At 36.7% G+C, this 27,206-nt stretch overlaps 1 protein-coding gene across 2 annotated transcripts in view; it reads left to right on the top strand.

The window, feature by feature from the left end:
* The window catches only part of fgfr1a (fibroblast growth factor receptor 1a), a 35,258-nt gene extending 14,945 nt beyond the window's left edge, over window positions 1-20,313 (top strand). The window contains exons 5-18 of one of the 2 annotated variants that reach the window (XM_056772483.1): window positions 387-559; window positions 3,966-4,089; window positions 7,001-7,191; window positions 9,873-10,017; window positions 12,364-12,554; window positions 13,719-13,855; window positions 13,970-14,091; window positions 15,289-15,399; window positions 15,796-15,986; window positions 16,826-16,948; window positions 17,122-17,192; window positions 17,277-17,414; window positions 17,497-17,602; window positions 18,388-20,313. In XM_056772483.1, the coding sequence (XP_056628461.1) occupies window positions 387-559; window positions 3,966-4,089; window positions 7,001-7,191; window positions 9,873-10,017; window positions 12,364-12,554; window positions 13,719-13,855; window positions 13,970-14,091; window positions 15,289-15,399; window positions 15,796-15,986; window positions 16,826-16,948; window positions 17,122-17,192; window positions 17,277-17,414; window positions 17,497-17,602; window positions 18,388-18,567 (2,003 nt within the window). In that variant the 3' untranslated portion in view covers window positions 18,568-20,313. Of the gene's footprint in view, window positions 1-386; window positions 560-3,965; window positions 4,090-7,000; window positions 7,192-7,615; window positions 7,764-9,872; window positions 10,018-12,363; window positions 12,555-13,718; window positions 13,856-13,969; window positions 14,092-15,288; window positions 15,400-15,795; window positions 15,987-16,825; window positions 16,949-17,121; window positions 17,193-17,276; window positions 17,415-17,496; window positions 17,603-18,387 lie in introns of both variants that reach the window. The other variant, XM_056772482.1, reaches the window with a different exon arrangement.
* The last annotated feature ends 6,893 nt before the right edge of the window (window positions 20,314-27,206 follow it).

The raw sequence follows: 27,206 nt of genomic DNA, 5'->3' as shown, positions 1-27,206 counted from the left end.
ACGCGGTTTCTTTTGAGTGTTATCAGAAATAATCTACAAGCACTTTGTTGTTTGTGAATCTGTACCGGAAGTTAAGTTGGGGTCACCAAAGTCTGCATGCGCATGTTTATGTTTACGTTTGTTTATGTTGTTAGGATGAAACCGTCTATATGTTGACATTACTGGTAGATTAAAGCATAGTTACAATTTTAAGAAGCACTGTTAAGATTTTAAGAAGGAAAACATGTGTGCCACAAAATGGTTATGTCATGAAAATCAAATGTCACATTAACCGTTACACAAGAATATACATATATGAAGACCATTGAGGTGGTCTACCTAAATATTTTTAGATTTTATGTTTTTCCTTCTCCTTATACTCTTATGCGCTCATTCTTGTTTCACAGCGATGGCTCCAGCCTGGGCTCAACCTGATAAGATGGAGAAGAAGCTCCACGCCGTTCCCGCCAGCAAAACCGTCAAGTTTCGTTGCCAGGCCAACGGTAACCCTACCCCGACTCTCAAGTGGCTCAAGAACGGCAAAGAATTCAAGAGAGACCAGCGAATAGGAGGTTTCAAGGTGAGAGCACCAGGACATGGATACCTAACACAGGGTTGAACCAACATCCTGGTTTAAACTTGGACACGTTAAGTGTGTTTTTTGCTATGACAAGCATGGTTACTATCACCATTTTTAGATTTGGGGTTTTGTTTAGGTAGCAACATTTGTGGCACACAAGTGAATGGCACTTCAAATACTCCATGTTCTTAAATAGATGCTTTCACATGAACAAATATGTGCGGTTTATAAATAAAAGTTCATTTTTATTGAAGCTACTCTCTCTAAAGTAGGCATTTGAAACATTTGTTGGGGCTCCCTACTCTTGTTTGGAGGTTAGAAGGGCAGAAATCCTCCTCAACAGATCGGTCTTCCAGACACCTCACTATAGCATGACAGGAACTGAATAGCCGTGCCTGGAAGGCAGACACTAGATCTGTTGCATTCTGAAAGAAGCAGATCTTCTTTACTTGACTGTCCTCGTCTTGCGCAATGTGTTCTCCTCAAACAAACGAGAACAGAGTCCCTCAGATTTGTGCTTTTTACTCATTAAAACATGACACACAATTTGAATCTTTATCTTTGGATATCAACAGACCCGAAATAACAACACTTAAAAAAAAAGTATTTGTAACGAAACAAACAGCAATGTGTTCCTTCCATGTTAGACTTTTGCTTATTTACTTGTTACCATGCAGTTTTAGATTTTGCTCGGATTCATTTTTGTATACTAAGTTAAAGGCCTCATTCAGACATGTGGGTAAGTTTTGATTGCTTCATGATGTGGTCGTCTAATGGAGAACAAGAGGAGCTCTCCTTGTTTTTGAAAACTTTGTAGCGTCCTGCTTAAGGCTACGCCCACATTGATCTAAAAGACGTGATTTTTTTCTTACAAGATACTTCCTGTCCGTATTATTTAAATGCATAATGATTGTTTCAAGTAGGTTTTCCAAACACTCCTCTGTTATTGGTTGGACAAACAAAGTACAGCTTCAGTCTCATGCTTTTAAAGGTAAAATATTTGTAAAAAAACAAACAGATGTTCTGGAGAACTTTTTTTTGATAATATATTACCTTAAAATGCCACTGCATATTTACTTCCTCTAAGGGCTGTGAAGCGATTTAATCCAAATAATTACACAATGTTGCGATTAATTAATCTAATCATTTGGGTCCAAAATATCATTTAAAGCCATTAAAAGATAATACAAAAAGTAGCTTCAGATTTTCAGAAGCTAAAATGCCCATAATTTTGTTTTGTTTTTCAGTGGCTGAATGATTACAATTAAAGACCAAAACAGTTTGTTAACTAACATTCTTAAGAAATATCTTCCTTTTCGCCAAATAAATAGTTATTCAAGTTTGAAACGGCATAAGGGTAAGTAAAGAAGCAAGTTTTTTTGCAAACTTTATTAGTATTGTTATTATTTAACTTTTTTATTTTAAAACTGTTAAAATTCTTTGAAGAATTAAAAGCTGCCAGTAGGTAGTGGTAAATGCCATTCATTAGTTAGAAATACTGAATTCGTTCAGGAATGCAGTAAATGACTCTTTATAAATGAGTCACTGATTAATTGATTCACCCAATGGATATGCTTAAGAAACGTATTCATTTAGATACGAAACCACATTGTGTTCCTCTGAGACACGCTACGTCTCTCCTGAGGCTTTATATTTTTTATAAATTTTTGTCTATAAAATATATCTTAAAATTAATTTCTTATTTAATTAATTGCGGTATAAAAAATGACATGTGCACTCGTAGTTTTCTGGACAAAGTAGCACTGCTATAATATTGCACATCTGTGATTACATAATTAAATAAACATGTAATTGCGTTAATTTTCCATAATGTGTAAATTATAATTAATGCATTAAATGCACTTCCTCTACATCTCCTCCCTCTACATGGTATTAGGGTGATATTTTCTGAAGTTCTCTGCTTGTATCGTGGCGTTGTGTCTGTGTTTCTCATCAAGGTGTACTCCAGCTGGGAGGCATTAGTTCTCTTCCCCTCCTCACCGCATACACACTTTACCATCTGGAGTGGGTTTGAGGCCACTGCAATGCATACAAATGCACACGCACGCTCACCATTACATGTACGTTTGTATAAAACCACGACAATGCACAAGTACACGAAGCAAAATGCATTTCATCTCAACATCGTGTCAAGACAACAAGAGTGGAAGCGTCCAGTATTTCTCTGAGCTACAGAAGTGTGAAGGGGGTTCCGGTGAGGGGCCTTGCAGATTTTTGGAGTAACCCCCTCCCTCGGCCCGGTTTCTGTTCTCTTTGTTTAACAAGAGTCCAGCCCAATTGTTCATTTACATTAAGTGTATGTGAAAAGGAAGTAAGGCAGACTGAGTTTAGCAGATCACATCTGGGGTTCTGTAACCTGAAAAGCCATAATAATCGCCCAACCAAAAGCCCTTTGTACGTATTTCATAAAGCCTTGTAAAAGCCCAGCTAATGTTTTAGTTAGTTAATGTCTTTTTTATCTGGTGTTTTATGGTGAATATCAATTGTATTCCGCTACATGAAACTACGTGAAAGTTTGATGGTTGTCTCTTAACAGACCTGCTGGCTTGAAATGAAGCCTGTTTTAGTGGACATGGAGTGGCTTGTTTCCCACTCTTCATGGAACATGATGTTCTCCAGTGCTCTGATCTTGTGCCTGACTGGATGTTAAACTGACCTGATGTAGATTTGATGCCAACATACTCTGTTAAACTTCCTCAGCCTTTCATCGAAGTGATCTTAAAATGTTGAATGGGCCTCTAATGCATTTAGCAGTTTTCTAGATCTTCAAACTGGGTTGGAGGAATAATTTGTCTTTGTGTACGTGTATGCAGATACTTTTACTATGTATATACATATAGAGATCTGTTTAGCCACAAAAAGATTCATTTTTCTAAATGTTTCTTAATCATTTGTATATCCAAGTCAGCGCGTTGAGAAGAACCATCAGGTGAAACCATAAGGGGTCGTAAATATGTTAAATCAAGCTTTTAAAATATTAAATATACAAGGTGCATGGGATGTGTTGGGTTTAAGCGATTTTAATCGTCCAGATATTTGTGCGTTGGCTTGGATTTGTGGCGAGTGGGGCCAACAAAGGTCCACTTTTGTTCAGCCTACTCATTGAGTTTAGGGGAAGGGTCACCACCAATAACAAATTAAAGTGTTCAATTGTTCACCTTCAAGTCATTTAAAACCTGCCAATGACTTTTTTTTGTGTGACACTAAAGAAGATAATTTGAGATGTATCTTTCCAAACAATGGAAGTCAATGGAGTCCAATGTTGATTTTCACAGCAAATCATACATTTGAAATGGTTTTCAATTTTAGGAGAATTTTTAAAGGTTAAGTCATTCCTACGCAGTTCTTAACTGATCAATATATGTCTTCCTCTCTTTGGCTACAGGTTCGAGAGCACATGTGGACCATCATAATGGAGTCTGTGGTGCCTTCAGACAAAGGCAACTACACCTGTTTGGTAGAGAACAAATATGGCAGCATCAATCACACTTACCAGCTGGATGTCGTCGGTCAGTCACATTTCTTCTCTGTTCTTCTGCATTTTAAAGTTTAAGGGTGAACGAAAGTGTTCTTTTACCATTTCATGGTCATGGGCTGTTTCACTTTCCATCTTTCCATCCCCACCAGTGTAATTTTGTTGATTTATCGCTAAGCCTTTGATTAAATCGATTTACGTGTTTAGCTAGCACAGACCGTAGCAAATGATCCCCAAGGGAGGTTCATAGAAGCCCTACAGTGTTTGCTCGAGTCCATCAGATGCAAATGGCTGTTGTTTACCATGTAGCTAATGGTTTGCTGTGGGACCACTAATGGTTATCATTACTTAAATGCAGCGAACTGAGGTAAAGTGTGGCGTTACACCTCGTGCGGGAGAGCTTGTGTATACGTGCATGTCAAGGATACACGCGTCTACTCTTGTCTGTTAATGGTGTGCGTTAAATGATCCATTGAAAAGATAAAGTGTTTAGTTGATGCCGTGATGAGTTAGAGATGCGGGTAGTGGCTCGGGATGAGATCAGAGTATCTGGAATTAATTCGTTCGGAAAGCTGATTGGTGGACGGACACTTGATTGATGACTTCATTAAGTAGACAATAAATCAGAGCTACAACCTCATGTAGATGGAAAACCAACATGACATCATTTGCACAAACAAAACAAGCATGTCATGTGATGTGCTGGTATTTTGGTCAGAATAAAATAGATATGTGATGCATGTTTGTATTTCTCTTTCATTTCTCGGCAAAGAGAGAAGTTCTGAATATCCTCACTGTGAAGTGCAAAGCAAGGGATACACATCAAGTGAATAATTTGTATATTACGATACTATAGACAATTATTATTACAGTTTCTATCACTAATGCACATCTTGCGTATCGTCACTGTCCTCTTAAAACATTGTCCAAATTTGCTTGTTTTCAAGGAAATGGAAAAAACCTGTACTTTTGAAATGTTTACATACTGTGTTGTCAAAGTTGACCCACACTTTTTAATACTTTTTATTGTTACGATATTTGCAAAACCCAGTGATAAACATAAAGGGTGACTTATCATAGTGATACACAAAAATCACAAAATATGGAGATACAAGGTTTCGGAAGGACAACTGCGATATATACAAAGTGCTATTAAAGGTGCTGTGTGTAATATTTAGAATATTTATAAGAATCTACTGACAAAAATGCAATATATATATATGTCTTCAGAGGTGTAAGAAGATCTTACATAATGGACCGTTATGTTTTTTATCTTAGAATGACCTATTTCTATCTACATATACTGTGGGTCCCCTTGCATGAAATGCGCCATGTTGTTTCTACAGTAGCCCTAAATTGACAAACTGCTCTACAGAACGCGTTACGTAAACATGTATCTCCTTCAGCAAAGAAGCAAAAACGCGACATAATCTTGGTCCTGTGAGAGCCGCTGTAGTGCTTTATGAGGGAGGGGTGGAATGAGCCGTTGATTGCAATTCGCAACCTAACCGCTTAATGCAGCTAAAATCTCCACATTGCTCCTTTATGTATGTCAAATTGTTTGACTATGTTTTTTTTTTGTGTGCACCTGCTTTTCAACAATTCAAAAATGCTATCGCAATAAGCTCAAGACTTTATTGTTTGTTTGTTTGTGCATTTTAGCAGTTTTGTCTCAGACTTGTGAAGAACATAGTTTTGACACAAAAGCCTGTCACCTTATTGTTTTCTTGCAAACTTTTATTTTCCAGCTTAATTGAATTAAAAATATAAAAATTGGAAAATTCATGTGATCTGATGTTAAAATATATGACTGAATTTCACATTTGATTCAATTGACATGTCTTTCATTGATCTTTATTTGATTTTTTTTGCACTTTAATTCACTTTTAAACCTACTGCCCTCTGTGAAAATACTTGAGAAATGGGCTGTGGCTTAAAACAACAGTGACGCTCATTTCCACCAAATTGCAGCAATTAGCATGAGATTCTGGTCAGCATGTTTAAAGAAGGCTGCTCCCTACAGTCTGTATGATATTAGCGTCTAAACTATATTCTACCCTAAGACCACCCGATGGATCTTCCAGTCGCTGTTCTGGTTTTAAGGGCGTTTAGGTACTTCAGGGTTTACAACATTTATATTTATTCATCCACTTGAAGATTTCATCCAAAGCAATTTACAGTTGAGGAGGCATTTATCACTTTGCTTTGAGAGCCAAAGAGGTTTAAAAGTAGCCTTTTGTCAGCACCCATTAGCCAGGATTATATGCAACCGAATAATCCACTTGTAATTGGATTTATGGCTCAATTGGACTACATATGTCTTGATTATCTAATGTTTGCATCAAATAAATAAAAAAAACACTAAACTAACCACAAGAAAATGTTTTATCCATTCAAGAGACACGCGTTATAGATTCTACAGGGCTCGTGGGTTCTTTTATAACGTGACATAAAGCAAATAAAGAACATTGTGTTATTCGGAAACATTTTCTTTGCAAATGTGTAGATACTAACTATATTGACTTCCATCCAGAAACCAAATTTGACGTGAGATGCTAGAAGCTGTGTGCAGTGTTGCCAGGTCCCGTTATGTTTAAAGTACTTGGTCATTCCGGATTTTTTTTTCTTGCAAGTTAAAAGTGTAATAATGTTCTTTAGCAGATGTTGATAATTGGGTTTAGCTAGACTTTTGATCGTTTTGAATGGCCGTTGGTCTGGATTTGTTAAGCGAATCTGTTAACCCTAGCTGTGCGCTTGCGCAGTAGTTCTGTTCAGAAAAGATTTCATGGACATGTAAACTGTTTTTATTAATCGTATTGCAACGTTTAGGGGAGCGGTAAACGGCACATAATCTGCAATCAGATTCAATTTGTTCGGATGGACAGAAATGTGTGCATGTATGAGGTATATATACCTCAGTAACCGTTTATGTTTGTGTGATACAGAACGTTCACCACACAGACCAATTCTTCAAGCCGGGTTGCCTGCTAACCGTACCGCAGTGGTGGGAAGTTATGTGGAGTTTGAGTGTAAAGTTTTCAGCGATCCTCAGCCGCACATCCAGTGGCTGAAACACATCGAGGTCAACGGCAGCAGAGTGGGACCTGACGGACTGCCTTACGTTCGAATCTTAAAGGTAAAGAAATGTTTTTCTTTGCTAGTCTGATGTCGTCCAAAATTCATTTCAGTTCGGCAAAATCAAATGCTTGTTCTTGCACCAACAAAATATCTTCATAGGGCATAACACATGAGTTGTGAATTGTTAAAATTACTTATTGAAGTATTATTTCTTATTGTAGATCATTCCTGTTGTGTAGGTGTTTTTTCCCCCAAAGTAATTCTCTTCAAGTTACAACAGGAAAACCTTGAACGGAGCAGGACTAACAGCTTTTGGTGAAAATATAAGCCGTGCTATTGGCAGACTGTTTTCATTTATTTTATAAGATCAGTAACGGCCTATCAAGAGCATTGTGGCCTCCTCCAGTGAGAATCAATGAAAACCAATAGCAATGCAAATTGGACTTTGTGCTTGCCCTTTAACATGTGTTTGACCTCCGCAGCACTCAGGGGTCAACAGCTCGGACACACAGGTCTTGCCGCTGTACAACGTGACAGAAGAAGAAAGCGGAGAGTATATATGTAAAGCTTCCAATTATATAGGCCAAGCCAACCAATCAGCATGGCTCACCGTTACAAAGCCCTCTAAAGGTAACACACTTGTCAGGGCAGATACTACACGGCTAGACAGGGGTACAGGGTGTCGCGCTGACCTATAACACATCAGCCCTCTCTCTCGTCTCTTGTTTTCTCTGGAGCCCTTTGCTGTAAATGATGCCATGGAAAATCCCAGCAGAGCAACTGGAAGTATTTTGGCTTTTGTTTATACTGGAAGTTTCCTTCTCTCCATGCCTGTGCTACGCTCTGCCCTCCTAATAAGGGTGTGTTTTGTGCCCTCTGAAGAATTACTTACACCCTCTTGCCCTTCAAAGGCTTCTCAGCGGCACCTTAAATGTGCCTGTCGAAATTCCTTCACCTCACTCAGGGGTGAATTATTTTTTTCCTCTGACAACTTGACTACTTTTGTCAGGACTGTTTTGGCTCTTTGATCTTTTCATCCGTCTTTTTTATCTTGCATAATAATAACATGTTATTTGTTCTTACAAATAACAGAACATTTCCACTATTTCAATATCCGGTTTTATATAGCAAATACAAATAGGTGAAAAATTCTTCTTTTATATAGATACAAGAATTAGGAAATTGAATTCAAGCACTTAGTAACATGTGGGCGATATATATACCATTAGTTTTATATACTCATTATGTAAAAAGCTTGAAGTTGTTAAAGTTTGTACCAGTAGTATAAGCATTTGGAAAAATGTAAAGAAAATCTAAAGTAATCAAAGTGTAAAATAAAACTAGGGCTGTCAAGAAATAAATGGCGAATAATATTATGCAAAATTAAAGATTTTTTTTACATAATACATATGTTTGGTACTGTCTATGATAATTATGTATATATAAATACACACAAACTCACGTATTAAAGAAATATTTACACGTGTATACATTTTATATTCATATAGAATTTTTATTTTATTTTATATAAATATATAATATATAAATATTTAATGCTTACGTGCATGTATAATTTAAAGAAAATAACATATTTATATAATATAAGTTATATACAAATATATATAATTATATAAATATTTAGTAAAATAATACAAGCAGGTGTGTGTATTAATATATACATAATTATCATACACAGTACACACACGTATGCAAAAACTTGTTTGTTTACAAAATACATGCGATTAGTTGCGACTAATCACTTCAATTATTTCTAAATATTTGTCAAAGAACTCCACACACAGTTCTTTCATGTATTTATTAGTCATATCTAGTAAAACATTCTGCTGTTATGACTAATGGAGAGCCTAACAATTGAAATACAAACAAATTACATTATTGGGCTATAACGTATATTCGGGATTATCAAACGCAAAAAAGATCTATGAGTAGATGCATAGATTGTGACAGTCACTACTATTCAATATACGATATACGAATGCTAGTGGTGTTCGTTAAAGGTTGATAATTTACTTATGTGGTAAAGAAAAATAGCTTTTTATGGCTTATTAGCGAACCAGTATTCTGAGCCTTATAAACAATAATGGTTGCACAACAATATTTTCAGTGCAACTTTGCTTTCACGACTCAATTTGAGAATTAAGTCTATAATAGGGTCTTTTGTATAGTTGCTCAAGTACGACTTCAATTTTCCCTCCTTGATTTTCTAATTTGTCAGCTAGTACTTCTTTTCTTTCTAATGATCTAATATCTAATGATCAATACTTCTAATTCTAAATTTGTGTTTACAGCGTGCACACGTACTATATGTAAAAGTCATTCTTAGTTTACAGTCTCTGCTGGTAATATTCCATGTGGCCCATCTTGTGCATGTGGAGATGGATTCTATAGGGTGGCGAATGGGGTGGACGTCACCCTCCTCTCTGATGTCTCGTCCTCAGGTGTTGGGTCTTTAGCAGGTGGAGCCGTGCACTCCGTTCTCCAGCTAACCACAAATCTGTTGTCAGGGTCATAGATCGCTCCAGTTTCAATCAGAGAACGGTCTTATTTTTTCTAGGGATGGTGAAGGATCTTGTTTTAGGGGGTTTCTCCGGTATTGGCAACTTTTTCTTCGCCCATCTAACTCGGATCAAAGCCTCTCTATCGGAAATCTCGCCTTTTCTCTCCTCTGGTGGGTTTTCCCGGAGCTCTCCGGCCTCATCCTGTGGTTCTTTTCTCTAGACGGCAGGCGTCAACACCACGGATAAGGAGATGGAGCTACTGCAGATCAAGAATGTGACTTTAGAGGATGCTGGGGAGTACACCTGCTTGGCTGGGAACTCTATCGGCCACTCCCATCATTCTGCATGGTTGACTGTCTATAAAGGTATCTTTGGTTCTTTCGGTTGATGGTTTCTTTCTGTCTAACTGCGGAAGATCACGCTGCGGGTTGAATTTAGTGCAGTTGTTTCCATACGGTGTGGAAATGTGCTTTAGACATTGTCAGAGCTAGAAGACACCAGATTTACTGTTTATACAGTCTATAGCAAATGACAATGCAAACTTTGTGAACCGCACTATTTTTCAACCCCTGTTGTGATTCTGCTCTTCTTCTGTTAAATGTCAGTTGAAACATGTTGGAGAAAGATGTTTCATCTGTTTGTTTAAAAAAATGGAATCAAAGCAAAGTCAAACCTTACATAGTCTCAACAAAACAAGCTGTATGCAACAATTGAATCTTTTCCACAAGGTCACATTTGGCAAAAATTCCAATCATATTTGGCAACGGCCTCATTTTCTGCAAACAGTGTGTGACTCATTGTGGCCATTGGTTTGGTAAAGCTTTGTTTCCATTGTGACAGTACTTGTACATCACAAAATGCTTCTTCTAGTTTTTCAACATTAACCCATTTCCAATTAACATTTCTTCACGCCTCAACATTGGGCAAGCATCTCAAAGAGAATGACATGAAATATAAGCGCTCCGCTGATGTCATTTCCTATTTGGGCCAGAACTGATAAACACCTTACCTAAAGGACAAATCTATTCGGTTTTGGAATAGATTGAGTTTATCAAGATGCTTGTCAAAAGTCGTCGATAATGTTGCATTCACATTCTGCAATAAGAAAACACAGGCAGCATGTTGTTACACACAATCTCATATCCACCCCGTATGTGTCATGTTGTTTTTTAAAGCATTTAGCGATGCATTTGACTGTGTATTGTTCTTTTCTGTGTGAAAAGTGTACACAATAACATGTTTTGTGTGTGTGAATTGTTTGAATGAATGCAATCCAGTGTCATAAGCCAGGGGGTTGACAAACAGCAACCAAATAGCTTAGGAAATGTCCTTATTCTCCTAGACTTCTCATGTAATTTTACCCACATAACCTCGCTCTCCATTTATACTCCCACCCATAAGCTCTCGGATATTGTCTACCCACCCAGCCATTCTTCTCCATTTACATTTCTATTTGTGTTGCAAATATAGTTTACATAAAGCTGTTTTTTGGCCTCATTTTAAAGTGAGAGCTGCCAAGTATCATGAGCCGTGGTTTTCTTCTCTTGCTGCTCACATAAGCAAAAGAATGTGCCGAGAAACTCGATCCATGAAAGAAGTAATTATGACGCTACAAAAGCAGTTTGTGTTGCATGCAATGTGCCAAGCACGTGAACAACTCTAGATTTGTGCGTTTGCATTTTTTCTTTGTTTTTGTGTGCGTGCAATTTTAAAATAGTAGATAAACATACTGGTTTATGTAGAAACAAAAACGATCGAAGGCTTGTAAATACAGGGCTCAAGTATTTACTTTTACCAGTAAAATGCAACTGTTGAACCTTTGCTAAGATCTGGCCCTTTTGGTTCGAGTTGTTCACTAACATTTTCTGGAAATCACATGTCCATGGAATGAAATGTGACAGCATTTTTATTTGATGTTTTAAAGAGGTGAACAACAGAAGGTGTGTCTGAATTCGCCCACTATCTCCTGTATAGTGCACTATATCGGGTGTCCGCCATTTTGTAGTGTTGTCCGAATTCAGAGTAAACAACTCATTCCCTACATTTGTTCACTGCTTTTTACCCACAATGCATTCTGATTTTGAGTGTACATCCGATCATATTCACTGATATTTCCCATGATACAATGCGAATCAACAGTCTGATTAGAATCAGCTGCAAGAGAGTGACTTTACGTTCATAAACGTGTTTGTTCTTGTTGACAGTTATTTTCTACTTTTTGAGAATAAACAGATTTAATGAATGTTATGAATATCAGTGTTTTATTTTAAATATATTAAGTAATTTTATTAAACGTAATGAAATATAATTGTCAATAAACGAAGCAAACACTTTATTAAAAACTAATAATAATAAACGCGACAAATAATGTAACAAAGAACTAAACTACAAAACAATCCATGAAGCCACACAGGTGTGATATAATCATTATGACAAATGTCGCAGGATATATTACGTCAGTGTCCGAAATTTTTCATGCATTTTCATTTACTTATATACTTCCCCATATAGTGGACTCTTTAGCATTCGCTATATAGGAAATAGTGCATGAGTGAACAAGTGAACGAATTCAGACGCAGCCATAGATTGCATTCAGAATTATTTCTGACACAAACTTTAGAAGGAAAAGCAAGATTATAAAATAAAGAAATCATTTTCACCAAGCTCATTCCTTTCTGCCACCGTGCATTGCTCCCTTTTTCCAAATCTAGATCCTCCCCCAGGTCCACAGCACAACCAGACCTACCTGGAGGTGCTGATCTACTGCGTGGGCTTTTTTCTCATCTGCGTGATGGTGGTGATTGCTGTGTTGGCCAAAATGCACAGCTCGGCCAAGAAAAGTGACTTCAACAGTCAGCTGGCTGTCCACAAGCTAGCCAAGAGCATCCCTCTGCGCAGACAGGTAACAGAAAGTAGATAGGGGGTTTGATATCTTTACCACTAAACACAAACTCAAATCTTTTCTCAACAGCTCATTGTTTGTTGGATAGTAGTGTTGTTGGGATATTGTAGGGCTTGTGTTGTTTGACTTATTTTCATTAGAGAAAAAGAGGCCATGCTCAGTGCAGGACAGTCATGCAGTTTTATTCATATTTAATTATTTTTATAATTGATAGTTTAGCCAAAAATGATGAAACGTATCTAGATTTGTATTAAGTTAGGACGGGGATAGTTCACACAAAAATGACAATTCTGTCATTATTTACTCACGCTCTTGTCATTTCAAACCAGTATGACTTATATTTCATCTGCCGAAAATACAAAAAAGATATTTGAAAGAATGTTGGTTGGTAACCGAAAAACAGCGGTACCCATTCACTCACATTTATTTTGTGTCCAATGAGGACCGCCGTTGTTGGGTTACCAACATTTTTCAAATTATCTTCTTTTGTGTTCTGCTGAAAAATGAAAAAGTCATAGATGAAGTGACAAGAGGGTGAGTAAATGATGACAGAACCTTTATTTTAAAGGATTGTTGGTTTTGCCACAAATGCTGTTGAATGATTTGGACCTCTATGATATCACAGAATACATCTCATACACTTTGGACGATCCACTTCTTTGCTCTTTATTCAGATTTCTTTTTAAAGATGCATAAAAAATGTTATGCATGTTGTATTGTTTTTTTTTTGAGTATGAATAAAAGGTCAGCTTTGAGAAGAATTTAAGGAGGCTGTCAAAAAAAGGTGCAAAGACTGCCCATTTTTCAGTCATGACTATTTTATACGAGGACATGTAGAATGACAATATTTTACCTCAAGAGGATCAATGAATATTATTAACAGAAAATTGCTGTAAGTGTTTGCTTTATTTCATGTGAGCTCTTGTTTATCTTTGTGGTTTCTATATATATTAGTATAAAACCCATATTCCTTGATATTCTGTGGATTGCAGTAAGACCAAATAATTGTGTACAGTACCTCAAACTTTGACAGTTTACATCATCTTTTGGTCCGCTGGATCATCATACACCCCAAGAAAGTCACAGACATGCACTCATCGTTTGCTCACATGGTTCTATAGCGCAGTGTTGTATGGAGAGTAAGCTGTAAGTGTTTGTGTGCAGGTGTCTGTAGACTCCAGCTCCTCTGGAAGGATGCTGGTCCGGCCCTCCCGTCTCTCTTCCAGTGGCTCCCCAATGCTCTCAGGGGTCTCTGAATATGAACTGCCTCAGGACCCACGCTGGGAGGTTTCCAGAGACGGGTAAAAATGAACATGCATTGGAATCTCAGCCTTAAACAACCGATACCAAATTGGCAAGACTTCCGATCCCCTAAGCGGATGGTTAATATTGTTTGTTCGATGTGTTTGTCTCAGGCTGGTTCTTGGGAAGCCGTTGGGAGAGGGCTGCTTTGGGCAGGTGATGATGGCCGAGGCTCAGGGGATGGACAAAGACAAACCCAACCGTGTCACCAAAGTGGCTGTCAAGATGCTAAAATGTAAGTGCTCACTTATTTTCAACTTTCTATGTGACTGTAGAAACGAAAAAGGTAGGGCTGAAAGCCAGTGCACAAAAGTACATTTGTTTTTTAAAGTTGTCATGAATTGGCCTTGTTTAATGTTTTATACTGTTGTATGAGGTCTACATTCGTTTGGTTTTCACATTCAAAAACATCAAAATCAATAAGAAATAGCATGTTCAGTTTAGGGTTAGAGAAGAAGCCGTTGATATCATTCTGTGGGGGCGGTGTTCAACCTATCAATAACATCATAGATAGGTGCATTCCAGGACCTGGCGCTTGCTGAGCCTGGTGTCAACAACAGTTGTAATTTCAGTAACAAGGATGTTCTCTTGAATACGATCTCCTCTTATATAACAAACGGTCGGGTTAAGATGAATGTCTTAGTTCATGACTCCGTGAACGCACCTCCCTCGCTATTAATACTACAAAACTGCGTAGAATAGTGCATAAGTGCGCGATTTGGGACGCATATGTAGTTCCAGAAAATGCCAATGGTCATTTTCTATCGCTGTTCTTCAAACCTTTTCAGGTATTTTTATAATAATAAAGAATATTTATAATGATGATGTTTGACAAGAGTTTCTTTTTCAAATGCACGTTATAAACGATTCAATCTCGTAGTGATCGAAGAGCCGTAGTTCACAGAAGAGATGTGCATGAAACAGAATCGATATCAGAATCGAACTAGACCGGTATAATTAGTGTGAATCGCGATATATTGTCACAGACCTAGAAAAACAGCAACCAAATCTGCTTGGAATTCTTTGTCCCATGAGGAATCTGATAGACTACTGATCCCTCGTCTTTTCCACCTCTACACCGAAACGTGTTAATCGAGATCTCGTGTCACATACCATACCAAAGCGTGTGTTTATTCTGGCTTAGATTCTGTCTTTTTTCTCTCGCCTCTTCAGCGAGCGAATGATCAGACATCAGCAAAATCAGAGATGTTTTTTCTGAATACTTTGCATGCAGTTGCACACTCTGGAAGACTATGGAAGTAAACATAATACCACACTATACCGGATATTAAAAGAACAGACCCATTTGATATATGACCCATCTGAATGGTCTATCACCTCGTAAGCTATTTATCTTTGATGGCTTGGAGGTTGAAGGTTCCGTGACCTGTCATATTAAGATCTGTGCCTTCATCAATATTGCTTTTTTTAGCCGATGCCACAGAGAAGGACCTGTCAGATCTCATCTCTGAGATGGAAATGATGAAGATTATTGGCAAACACAAGAACATCATCAATCTGCTGGGAGCCTGCACACAAGAGGGTGAGTGAGGGAGGAGGCAAAAGGCAGATGGGGACAGAGACTTTTAAAGAGTCTGTCTTGAGCATTTTATAATATGTATCATAAACATCACACATGTCTTTTTTTATATATTGTATTTTATTGATATTGTATTGCTCATAGCTTTCCTGTAGCTCATTTGTAAGAGCATGGTGCTAACAACGCCAAGGGCGTGGGTTCGATCGCTGGGGATTGCACATACTTAGAATCAAATGTAAATGGTACTGCAATGTAAGTCCCTTCGGATAAAAGTGTCTGCCAAATGCGTAAATGTAAATGGTCATCACCACCAGTCTTTTAGTAGTGAAAAACCTCTCACTCTCTCAATTCATTGTGTTTAGTTTGCAACTAAAATTCTTTGTATACTGCTGCTTCCAGGTCCTTTGTACGTCATTGTGGAGTTTGCAGAGAAGGGTAACCTGCGAGAATACCTGCGTGCCCGTCGTCCTCCTGGAATGGAATACTGCTACAACCCTGATCAGGTGCCCGTGGAGCACATGTCAGTCAAAGACTTGGTTTCTTGTGCGTATCAGGTGGCACGTGGCATGGAATACCTGGCATCCAAGAAGGTGGGCAAATCTGCTTTTCTGGTTTAATTTGTACCCATAAAACATAATTACTTGACTTGATGTATTATTTTAACTATAAATATATAAATATGAACAATATAATCCAAACGATTGTCAAATTGTATTAACAAGCGTTTCATGTGAAATTGTATTATATACTGCTTTATTATAATATATTAAATATATTATACATATAACATTGTATATAATAGTAAAATTGTTTTAATACATCCTGTTGTAGGAATAAACAAGAATGAACACAACACCATTTTATTTATGATATAACATTCATGTAGATTAATATATGCTGTAGCAAAATCATTTTTATCATTTTTACCTAGTGTTATAAATAGGGCTGTCAAACGATTAATCGCTATCCAGAATAAGCGTTTGTGTATTACATAATATATGTCTGTGTACTTTGCATGCAAAAAGACGTATGTACAGTATATTTAACTAACATTTAGATGTATTTTTTTATATTTCCTAATAATTTAAGTTATATATACATTAAGTCATTTTTATATTTTATATTCTTCTGAAATATATGCACGCATGTATGTTTTTATAAACAGAAAATTGATATGCACAGTACACAGACACATTATATAAACACAAACTTTTATTCTGCATGCTATTAATCACGATTAATCGTTTGAAAGCCCCAGTTGTAAAGTTTGACCTCAGTCGACTAAACTAATACAAAATGTAGAAAATAGTAATAGTAAAGAATAAATAGGTGTCTGCTGGAAAGCTTTTCTTGAGAGTTGGTTTTGAGGCATGTCTTTGTCTGGACTGTTCCCTTAAATAGTGCGTGTCTGTGTGTGTTTGCTCTTTAGTGTATTCATAGAGACTTGGCTGCCCGTAATGTCCTGGTAACCGAAGATAACGTCATGAAGATAGCAGACTTCGGCCTTGCTCGAGACATTCATCATATTGATTACTACAAGAAGACCACCAATGTAAGGATCATAGCCAGAAAACGTTTCGTGTTGTACTGCAAATCTCTAGTTTCTTTCTTAACATGTAACTTAAAACCCACTGATGCTTTTTTATATTTATAGTAACTCGCAATTGTTCTGTTGTACTGAATATGATGACAACTGTATTAATAATGTGTTTGTGTTGTTCACAGGGACGTTTGCCTGTTAAATGGATGGCACCTGAAGCTCTGTTCGACCGCATTTACGCCCACCAGAGTGATGTGTATGTTTATTTGAATTCTTTCTGTAGTTTGATAAAAAATAAGCTGAGTACTGGTGCTCATTCTGATGGTCTGTTGTGTGTTAGGTGGTCATTTGGGGTATTGCTTTGGGAGATCTTTACTCTTGGAGGCTCACCGTATCCAGGTGTGCCTGTAGAGGAACTGTTTAAACTGCTGAAGGAAGGTCATCGTATGGACCGTCCCTCCACATGCACCCATGAACTGTAAGAGTCCACATTGTTTCAGTTGTATCTGTTAGTGTTTAGAGATCTTGGAATGTGGTCGTAACTGTTTGTTTGTTCGCAGGTATATGATGATGAGAGATTGCTGGCATGCCGTTCCATCTCAGAGACCCACTTTTAAACAGCTGGTTGAAGATTTAGACCGCACCCTCTCTATGACATCCAATCAGGTGAGTGCATGCAGTAACCGCATCAAAATTCTTTCGATTGCACAATTTTGATTTTTAAAACAAGGTAAAGATTTTACTTTAAATGTTATGTTAAATGAAAATGGTTACATTTCATGCAAGACTGCAAATATGCGTCAACCTTTTAGATTTCTTTGCAGTTTTTGTTATACAAAATGTTTTCTCAGGCATTTAAAATAGATTTTCAAACGATTCGATTTTAAAATGTTTTGATGCCAATTTTAAGGCTTTGATCGCGCATGTTATGTATATCTTATTTAGGCGCAATACAAAGTTTCCTGCAACAAATATTTGTCAAATTGTCAATTAACAAAAATGCTATTCAGTGGGAGATTTACAAACATTATGAATACGAAAATGTGTCTTAACTGCCATATTAACTGTAATGTAAGAAAAAAGATTTGAATTCCAGAAAACGCTTCTTAAGGCAGTTTCCAGGCATTTTCTCAAGATTGATTAACAAAGCATACGTCATTTTATTTCTATGGGAAAAAAAAGAACTTCGTAAGATGGGAGCATTCTTACGAGCTTCCTACAATTTATCATAAGAACAATCTTATTTTGTTTTAAGAACAGTTTTTGTGAATCTGGCATCAGAATCTGCTGAATGTTTGGCATTTTGAACCAATGAGATAGCATATGGTATTGGTTTGGCAGTATATATTTTAGGCATTTTTTACTTGTGGATAGAGAGATATTTGGTCATTTAACTGCTTATCAACAAGAGTATTCAAATGTAAATGCAGTTTTGTGCTTTGTCATTTAAGGAGTATCTGGACCTGTCTTTATCCCTGGACCAATTTTCTCCGAATTTCCCCGACACGCGCAGCTCCACCTGCTCTTCAGGTGAAGACTCCGTGTTCTCCCACGACCCCAGCGCCGATGAACCCTGCCTGCCCAAATTTCCCCCACACCCAAACCGCGGAGTGCCGTTTAAGAAGCGCTGAGCTCCCTCACCTTCCACACTTAACTCAGTATTCTTCAGTGTGCTACCTGGCTGGACTCAGCCCATGAACTCCAGGAGATAAAGCTTTGCCACATAGCACACTACAGAGTTGCCTGGAGTGGAAGCGCTTGACATGGAGATTGTGAATTAATCCATCTGGAAGAGAACAAACCGGACACCTACAGACCCCATATTACATGTTGTTATAAAGCTATAGGGCACTTGAGCAAAGAGTGGTGTGTCCGCATTCGTGAAGACTTTTCCAAAGACAATTTGTAACTGGCAGCACGAAGACCTTAATGAATGACTGTAATAGTGGCACAGATTGTGGGATGTTTGGAGGTTTCGATTATTTTCAACTGGAGGTGAACGACGATGTTTCGTATGTTGTTACTCAGACCAAATTCTTCACTATAAATGCTCTGCCCAGATGAATTTTAACAACGGCACACATCTGACTGACAGTCTTGTAAATACAGCTAGAAATGTATAAATATGAATATATATTTACACTCTACCCTTATTTTTATTACACCTTGAATTACGTTGCTTTTTTGTACCTGGATGCGTATGTGTAGATCTTTTTGAAGTGTAGCTTTTTTTGAAAGGGGCGCTAAAACGTCCCAAAGAATTGTAGATGAAATTATATATATTAAGAGCTGATATATGGGCAGTTTTGTTACTGTTTTTTCAGTATCATCGATTCAGAAGTGGCTCAGAACTGCTGCTATCTCATATAGTACAACATCCGTGTTAAGCTATATATGTAGGCGACCATTGTTGAAAAGACAACTAGCCTACTTTTTATGGTTGTTCTCTTATTATTTGCTCTTTATACACTCTTTGATGACCATTGGAAAAAGGTAAATTCAGATGAACGCAAATGTATACCGCCCTAATAGAAAATGACCAATTTGATGTAATGAAATGTCCACACGCTAAAAGCAAAGGTGCCTCTGTCGCGGTGGGAAAAACCTGCACATCATTTATGTTAACACTAGAAGGATTACGTCCAATAAAATTCTGTTGATAAACAAATCACGAAACCTTTCACAGTTTGAAAAACATCATAAACAACCTTGTAAATATCTTGCTGACGAGTTTACAACGTAAATTGTGTTTACAGCAAAACTGACGTTGTCGTTTTGCGTAGGTTAGCAGCGCCGATGAAATATCTCAATGCCTAGCTTACGGTGTAAGCGCCCGGTCCCGCTGAAAGCTAAGAGTGACCGTTAATACTTTATTTATAGTGGTGCGAATGACCCTTCTTCGTAAGGTGCTGTGCTACAAATGCATCAGACTGAAGGCGCTGTTTCCAACGGTGACTGGCTCACAGCCAATGAATGATGCATCACTTCCGCAACACACAGGCTTGATGCAGCCAAATGAACCTTTCTGGCCAGTACCAGCTCACGACTCCTGCCAAGACAAAAGTGCCAGGCTTGATTTATACGGTTAAAGACTACGGATTGAAGGTTACGAGGTATACAGCAGTTTAAAATTATTGCCGTTTGTCTTGTTGCAAGTGTATAATATGTTTATAGGACAGTTGCGGTAAATTTAAATTTTTGGTACGTTATGTTTTAAAAGAGATAACGCAGGTCAAACAGATGGACTACTGAACGCTTGTTATATGTTTATTCGTTTTCTAAAGCATGTGCAATTTAATTTGGAATTGGAGCGGAGTCAACGCAAAATGTACAGCTCTAATTCATCAATAAATGTATCAGCTTTTACTTTTTTGTAACCTTGTGTTTATTTTTATTTTGACTTGTTCAACCATTAAAGTAGTCCATGTGACATACTGTCATCATTTCGCCACTCTCATGTTCAAAACCTGAATATGACTCTTCAATGGGACACAAAAGAGGTTATTTTGAGATACCTTAGAAGTCATTAGGGGCCAGTATTGTTTGGTTATTAACATGCTTGAGAAAATCTTCTTTTGTATTCTGCAGAAGAATGAGTCATACTGGGTAAATGAAAAGAATGTATATATATTAGGGCTGTCAAGTGATTCAAATATTTAATCAAATTAATTCAATGGGGTGCCGATTAATTAATCGAATAAATCGCAGATAAAATTTGGCCCCCAAAATATAATTTATAGCAAAACATTACAAAACGTAACTTCTGACATAAAAATTGATTTGTTAAAGCTAAAACGGTCCTCCTTTTTTCGGAAGCGGAATATGTATTTGTATATACTTGTAAACCAAAACAGTTTGGTTAACAACATTCTTAAGTAATATCTTCCTTTCCCCAAAGAAATAGTCATTGGGTTTTGTTTTGTAACGACATCACAGTAAGTAAATCTAAATAAACAATAAAAAAAATTGGTGAAACTTATCCTTAATTATTATTATTTTGGTAATAATAAATGATACTGTTAAAAATAATATATATTTTTATATACAGTATAAAACATTTTATGAAACATTAGTATTGTGTTACAGAAATGTTGGATAACTAAAAAAAACTTAAACTGGTTAAATCTTTTCTTTCTTGGCCCTTGTGCATTGATGTTTGAGTCTGGACTGTATTTGGCAGCAACACCCTTTTCAAAGTGCTATGGGTTGTTTTCATCTTGAGGGATCATCTACACTGTTATCTGTGGACAAGAGAAGTGTGCGAGTAAGTAATGGTGGAGTTAAAAGTGGAAGATGTTAAGTGAATCGTGTTGTCACATTGGTCAGAGAATGGGACATGGAAACAATGGCAAGATCAGGACGCCTGCAGCCTGCAAGTGTTAACTCAAGAGCAAAATTGACAGAATGAATGTTGTGAACTAGTACACAGATAAAAAATGTCTCTATATACATTTTATATATTTTGGTACTAAAAAATGGTCTAAATATCGTTATCAGGATTCAGTGGTATTTAGTGGATCTCGTCTGGGTGCTGAATTAGATAACAGTAACAAGCCCTGGTGTTGTGTGAAGACAGATAAATATGTAACTGCCTCTCCTTTATTTAGCTCTTTCAAGAACCTGCCCAGATCTTGATACCTTTGAGTGAAATGGAGCATCTTCTGGGTGGAGTGCAATGTCATTGATATCTTATTTCTTAGAAAAGAACAATTGTGTGTGTGGAGATAAAGCCAGTCTTTAGGAATCTGGCTAAAATTGTTCTCCTCTAATGAAAGCATTGATTAAAAAATGACCAACTTTAGTTCTAGACAAATAATATTCCAATGCACATTTCTTTATTCACTTTATGCAAGTGAATAAATAGTATAATAAATACTGTTCCTGTGTGGATAAGAGAACAAGTTATTGTGATAAAAGGATCCTCAACACTTTACAAAATGATTATATAGAATTCATTTGTAATGCATTTGCTTACGACATCATTTTATAGCATTCACTAATCTTTGTTTATCTTAGTAAATCCAAAACAATTGTTAATTTCTTGCTCATGTTAGTTCATTGTGTTCAACTCATGTTTACAGATTGGAAATGTTTCAATGATGAAATAAACAAAACATTATTATTCAATTAAATTATTATATTTATTATTTATTGGCAGTTCCAGATACTGAAGGTGGTTATTCATGTCAACAAATACTATATTATTGTAAAGTGTTACCAAGAAGAAAATATGACGAAATTGTTTAAATTTTCCATGAGAATATTTGAGAACAGCCCTCACTGACAGATGCAGAGCTCTCTTACCATGGGTGCAGCTTGTTATGGGTCACTGACCCCCTGAAGTGTGTGCGTGTGTGTGTGTCTGCGTGTCTGTACCTCTGACTGCGGTTCACATGGAAGTGACTCACTGGGGTAGAAATGACATAGAGGGCATTCAGGGGCCCCGAGCTGTCAATCAATCTTTAGTCTGCATTGTTTGTTATTTCCTGTTTCCGCACTTCATTCAGATAAATAGTGTGAGAAGAAAGCAACAGACACAATAAAATCTACAAAAGATTTTTAGAACGGATCAAATGTTTGTAGTGTGTGCATTTAACATGTGACTGAAGCAGACTACATGCACACATAAAGATCAGCTCAGTCATGTAAATAAAAAGAAACCCCTAAGGAATAGACATCCGAACAGAAAAAGTTTTACAAAGTGGCGTTTTCTCTTATTTAACATAGATAGATAAGCATGACTATTACGGCATACAAAAGCATCCAGAAAAGACACCTTTTGTTTTCTTATTACAAATTGGAATGAAGTAATCACATTTTAAAATCACATTTTAACACCAAGTTGTTTAAATTATGTTAAATACGATATTTTTTATTAAACATAATCTTTTGTGTGAATGTACTTGAAAAAGATAATTGCTGGATTGTGCTAGACCAGTCTTTCCCCTATAATGCACCTGTTGCCCTGAGGCTGTGCTCTGCTTTACTCCCAATAGATCAGATTTCCGACACAGGCTGGTCGCAACACACTCACATGCATTATAGGTGGGGCGGAATAATCTTGGCCTGTCAACTTGTTCCACAGCATTAGCCCTTTGGCTAAACTTAGATTTCTTGTCTGAACAGAGACAGTGATACGTGGCATATCATTTTTCGTTAAGAAATGTCTGGCTTCAGGCAGATTCTACATTTGCAATTTTTAAATCTTGCATAGGAAAAAAAGGCAGGCAATTACCATGAAGCTCTCACAATTTAATAAAAAAGTTTATTCCTAATGTAATTCCTAAAAAACTACGTCAACTCATGATTCCTGTAAATTATTCTGCGTAAATTATTATAAGTAATGATTTATAGAAAACCTTTTAAGAATTAGTTCTATAAATTACTTTGTCATTCCAAAACCTTTCACTTTCTTCCAAAAAAATATGCTTTTTAAGACTTTCTTGGCTTCTCTAACAGCTAAAGAGACGAGCTCTAAAAAAAAGCATCATAAGGCAGTGTTCACACTTGCCTTCTTTTTTGAAGCTGCTAGCGTCTGTTTTACATTATAATCCCATGGATTAAACCTAAAAAGTCTGAGTCCTTTTTTTAGCGGCATAATCTTTTTCTGCAGCTCAGAGTATGTTTTGAGATTGAAAAAAGTTAAACTTTTCAGAAAAAGCAAGCGCGAAAGCGCCTTGTTCACAGCTAACCAATGACAGAGACCTGTCGTTTATATAACAACATGTTAGGAACGTTATTGGTCGAGAAGGTTCACGCTTGTAAAAATTAAATACCGGCCGAAAACCCCTTTGGAGCATAGTTTTTTATAAATGTACGTTTAATTTTCACTTTCAATAAATTCTGAATGAATTTCTAGCACAAAATTTGGTAATTACTAAGACGCTCCCTATTTATAATTCAAATAGTCTTCTGTTACGCTGCCTATAAAACCTGTCTCGCTAAGCCGCCTTCGTGCATAAAAATGCTATCTTTGAAGATTGCCGGCTGCTATTTTTTACTAAAAAAGCGGCATTGTCAACTTTTTCTTGTCAAAAAAGAAGTCAATCACTGCGTCCGAAATCTCATACTGAGACATTCCATTCCATTCATACTGAGACATTTCATACTGAATTTGAATAAGTATCTAGTACCTAACGGCCGTTTAAACAGTATGTTCTATATGAGTGGGTATGGTATGAATACATTTCGGACATACTGCGTTCGCCATGTTTTATGGTCATGTGACCCGTATGCTCTTTGACCTATGACGTTTTAACAACAACCTATATGCGAGCATTGATAACAGCATAATAGAAATTTACTTAAAGTTTTCACGCCATATTTATTTGATTTACTTTTGAAATTTTACTGTTGCATCACGGGATAGAGAAGTGTCCATCTGATCCATGAATCTCGGCGGAAGTAGCAGACCATCCTGGTATTTCTCGCCAACTGTTTTTTGCATACTGAGGTTTCGGACAGAATATTCATGACTCATACTCATTTTCGCCTACTATATACACTGACCGAAATTATAAACGCAACACTTTTGTTTTTGCCCCAATTTTTCATGAGATGAACTCACACTTTTTGTATGTACAAAAAAGGCCTATTTCTCTCAAATATTGTTCAAAAATCTGTCTAAATCTGTGTTAAAGAACACTTCTCCTTTGCCGAGATAATCCATCCACCTGACATGTGTGGCATATCAAGATGCTGATGAGACAGCATGATTATTGCACAGGTGTGCCTTAGGCTGGCCACAAAAAAGGCCACTCTAAAATGTGCAGTTATATCACACAGCAAAATGCCACAGATGTCGCAAGTTTTAAAAATTTGTTGCTCAATTTAAAGTGATTCTCTACCTGACTGTTCCAGGGAAAGCAGTTTAATCATCTTTTTGTCTAAAGAAGATGTAGATGTACACCTATCATTTGTTTATAAAACAATATATGCCGTTTGATTTTAATGTTAAACACTCTAAAAACAGTTGCTTCGAAAACAACACATTTTGTGTTCATTTAAGGACAACATAATAATATTGTTCCTGTAAATGCTAGCAATCATGAACGGACGATCAAGTGTAGTTTAGTGTTTGTTTCAAGTGTTTTGTTTTCTTAGTTGAGTTAGTCCGTGTTCTCGTCTTGTTATAGTTAACCCAGTCTTGTTTTCCCCATTGTGGGTTTTGTTTTGCCTTTTTTTTGTGTTTATTTGTTAATAAATACCCTTGTTTACCCTGTACCATCATCTTGTCCTTACTCTGCCTTGCAATTGGGTTCTTGCCTTGAGATTCATAACAGATTACAGTATAAAGTCAGTGTTATAAAGTAGAGCATAAAACAAATGTGTATATAACAATCATTTTCCCATGTTGCAATTGTAAAAAAGAATTTAAACATTTTGATTATGACAGCTCACATGATGTATGACGGTTTTTATTTTGGCCAATTGTCTGACAAAAAAAGCTAGCTTTTGAAACAAAAACTAAATGTTTTGAATCAATTACTACATTTTGCAGACATGCAATGGTTGTGACGCCATTGCGACGATCGAACTTACAGTTTTGAGAATATTAAGTCTCGTATTGAAATTAGCCAAAGTGATTGAGAACCAAACTCTTAATATTGACATTTAGAATTAATAAATAGCAATCCACTGACTTCATCTTTTACTTTGATCATAAGAGTGAGATGAGAGTAAAGAGGGGCAGCTTAGGTTACTTCAATCTAGGCTTCATGGTTTGTGTAATAAAAGAAGAAATGATTCAGTAGACTGATGTCTGCCTGAATCTGTCTAATCATATCACTGAACCTTGAAGCTTATGTCTTTGTATTCTCCATAATTGAATTGGGTTTTTGATTAAATTGCACAACAGCACTCCTATTGTTTAACTTCAAAATGGGACACAATTCTTCCTCAGTAAGACTGCAGGGCTGAACATACTGTCAATGAAATGTGTCATAAATCACATCAGCAATGTTCTCTCTCTCCTGTATTTTCTTGACTTCAACCCCACCATGTACAGTATGTTACTTTAGGAACCATCTAGAATCCAGGGGCCTCATTTATGAAACGTCCGTATGCACAGGTTTGATCGTAAAGTATGCACGCAAAAATCCAAGGAAAACGTTAATATTTATAACTGTGACGTCACATCAGGGTCTTAGCAGACGCACTATTGCTTGTCTGAGTGCTGTAGGTTTTTGGATATATAAGTGATTCTTGCCGCTCGTATAGGATTTGGACGTTGACAGGTGCTCTTTTTTATATCGATGACATTAATTAGACATCATTAAAAATACTTTATTTTTCCAGGAAGTCCCATTGACATCAGTGATCTCTTTTTCAAGAGAGGAAAACAATTAAAAAACATGAAAAAACTATTATACAGCACCCCTTAATCACACACAAATCTTTCTAAAGGAAACAATCCCATGTCTGCTTTGCCACATTTCTTACCATTTTCTTGAATTCATCGATAGATATCAATGTAGTCATCTGTAAATCTTTTTGCAAATTTTTACATGACCAGGATGCATAATAAAACAAAGTTAAAAAAGTAAAAAATAACTTTTCAGAAGAGCTCAATTCATAACTCACAGACTTAACACTAAAAAGGTTAAAATGGTAGAGAACATGTCCCACATATATCGTTATTAATGAATGCCTGTTTCTTGCGGGGCGGACAATGATGTCCAACCCACCAAATCATAAAGATTCCACAAGTTTTTCCTTGAAATTTTGAGTAAACTTGATTTAATTTAAAATAAAAGCCAATTTTTATTTTGAGCTTCTTAACCAATTTAGCAATATGAAATTTGAAGGAAAGCTTATCACCTATCCATATACCCAAATATTTATATGAAGACATTCCTCAATAGATTTTCCATCCGATGTAAAAGTACTTACTTGCTAAACTAAATTAAATTAGTATTAAATTTAGTATTAAATGCTAAACTAAAATCACATGTCACCAGTCTGAGTGCAGCTATGACACGTCAGAGGGGATCTGGCCCTCCAGGTTGAGCCTGGTTTCTCCCGAGGTTTTTTTCTCCATTAATCAATCATTGGAGTTTGGGTTCCTCGCCACAGCAGGGCAGTGTTGGCCTGCTCACCGGGAGACTGCATTCATTCATTTATTTATTTATTTATTTAGAAATTAGATGTTATTTATTAGAATGAACTTACTCGTTGTATAAATACCATGCACTGTGCTGTGTTTTAACTTTTCTGTTTTTCCTGTTTGCCCCTGTAAAGCTGCTTTGAAACAATACACATTGTGAAAAGC

Source organism: Triplophysa dalaica, chromosome 18 (genome assembly GCF_015846415.1).
Source record: "Triplophysa dalaica isolate WHDGS20190420 chromosome 18, ASM1584641v1, whole genome shotgun sequence".
Classification (NCBI taxonomy): Eukaryota; Metazoa; Chordata; class Actinopteri; order Cypriniformes; family Nemacheilidae; genus Triplophysa; species Triplophysa dalaica.
This window is presented reverse-complemented; position numbering and strand designations above follow the sequence as displayed.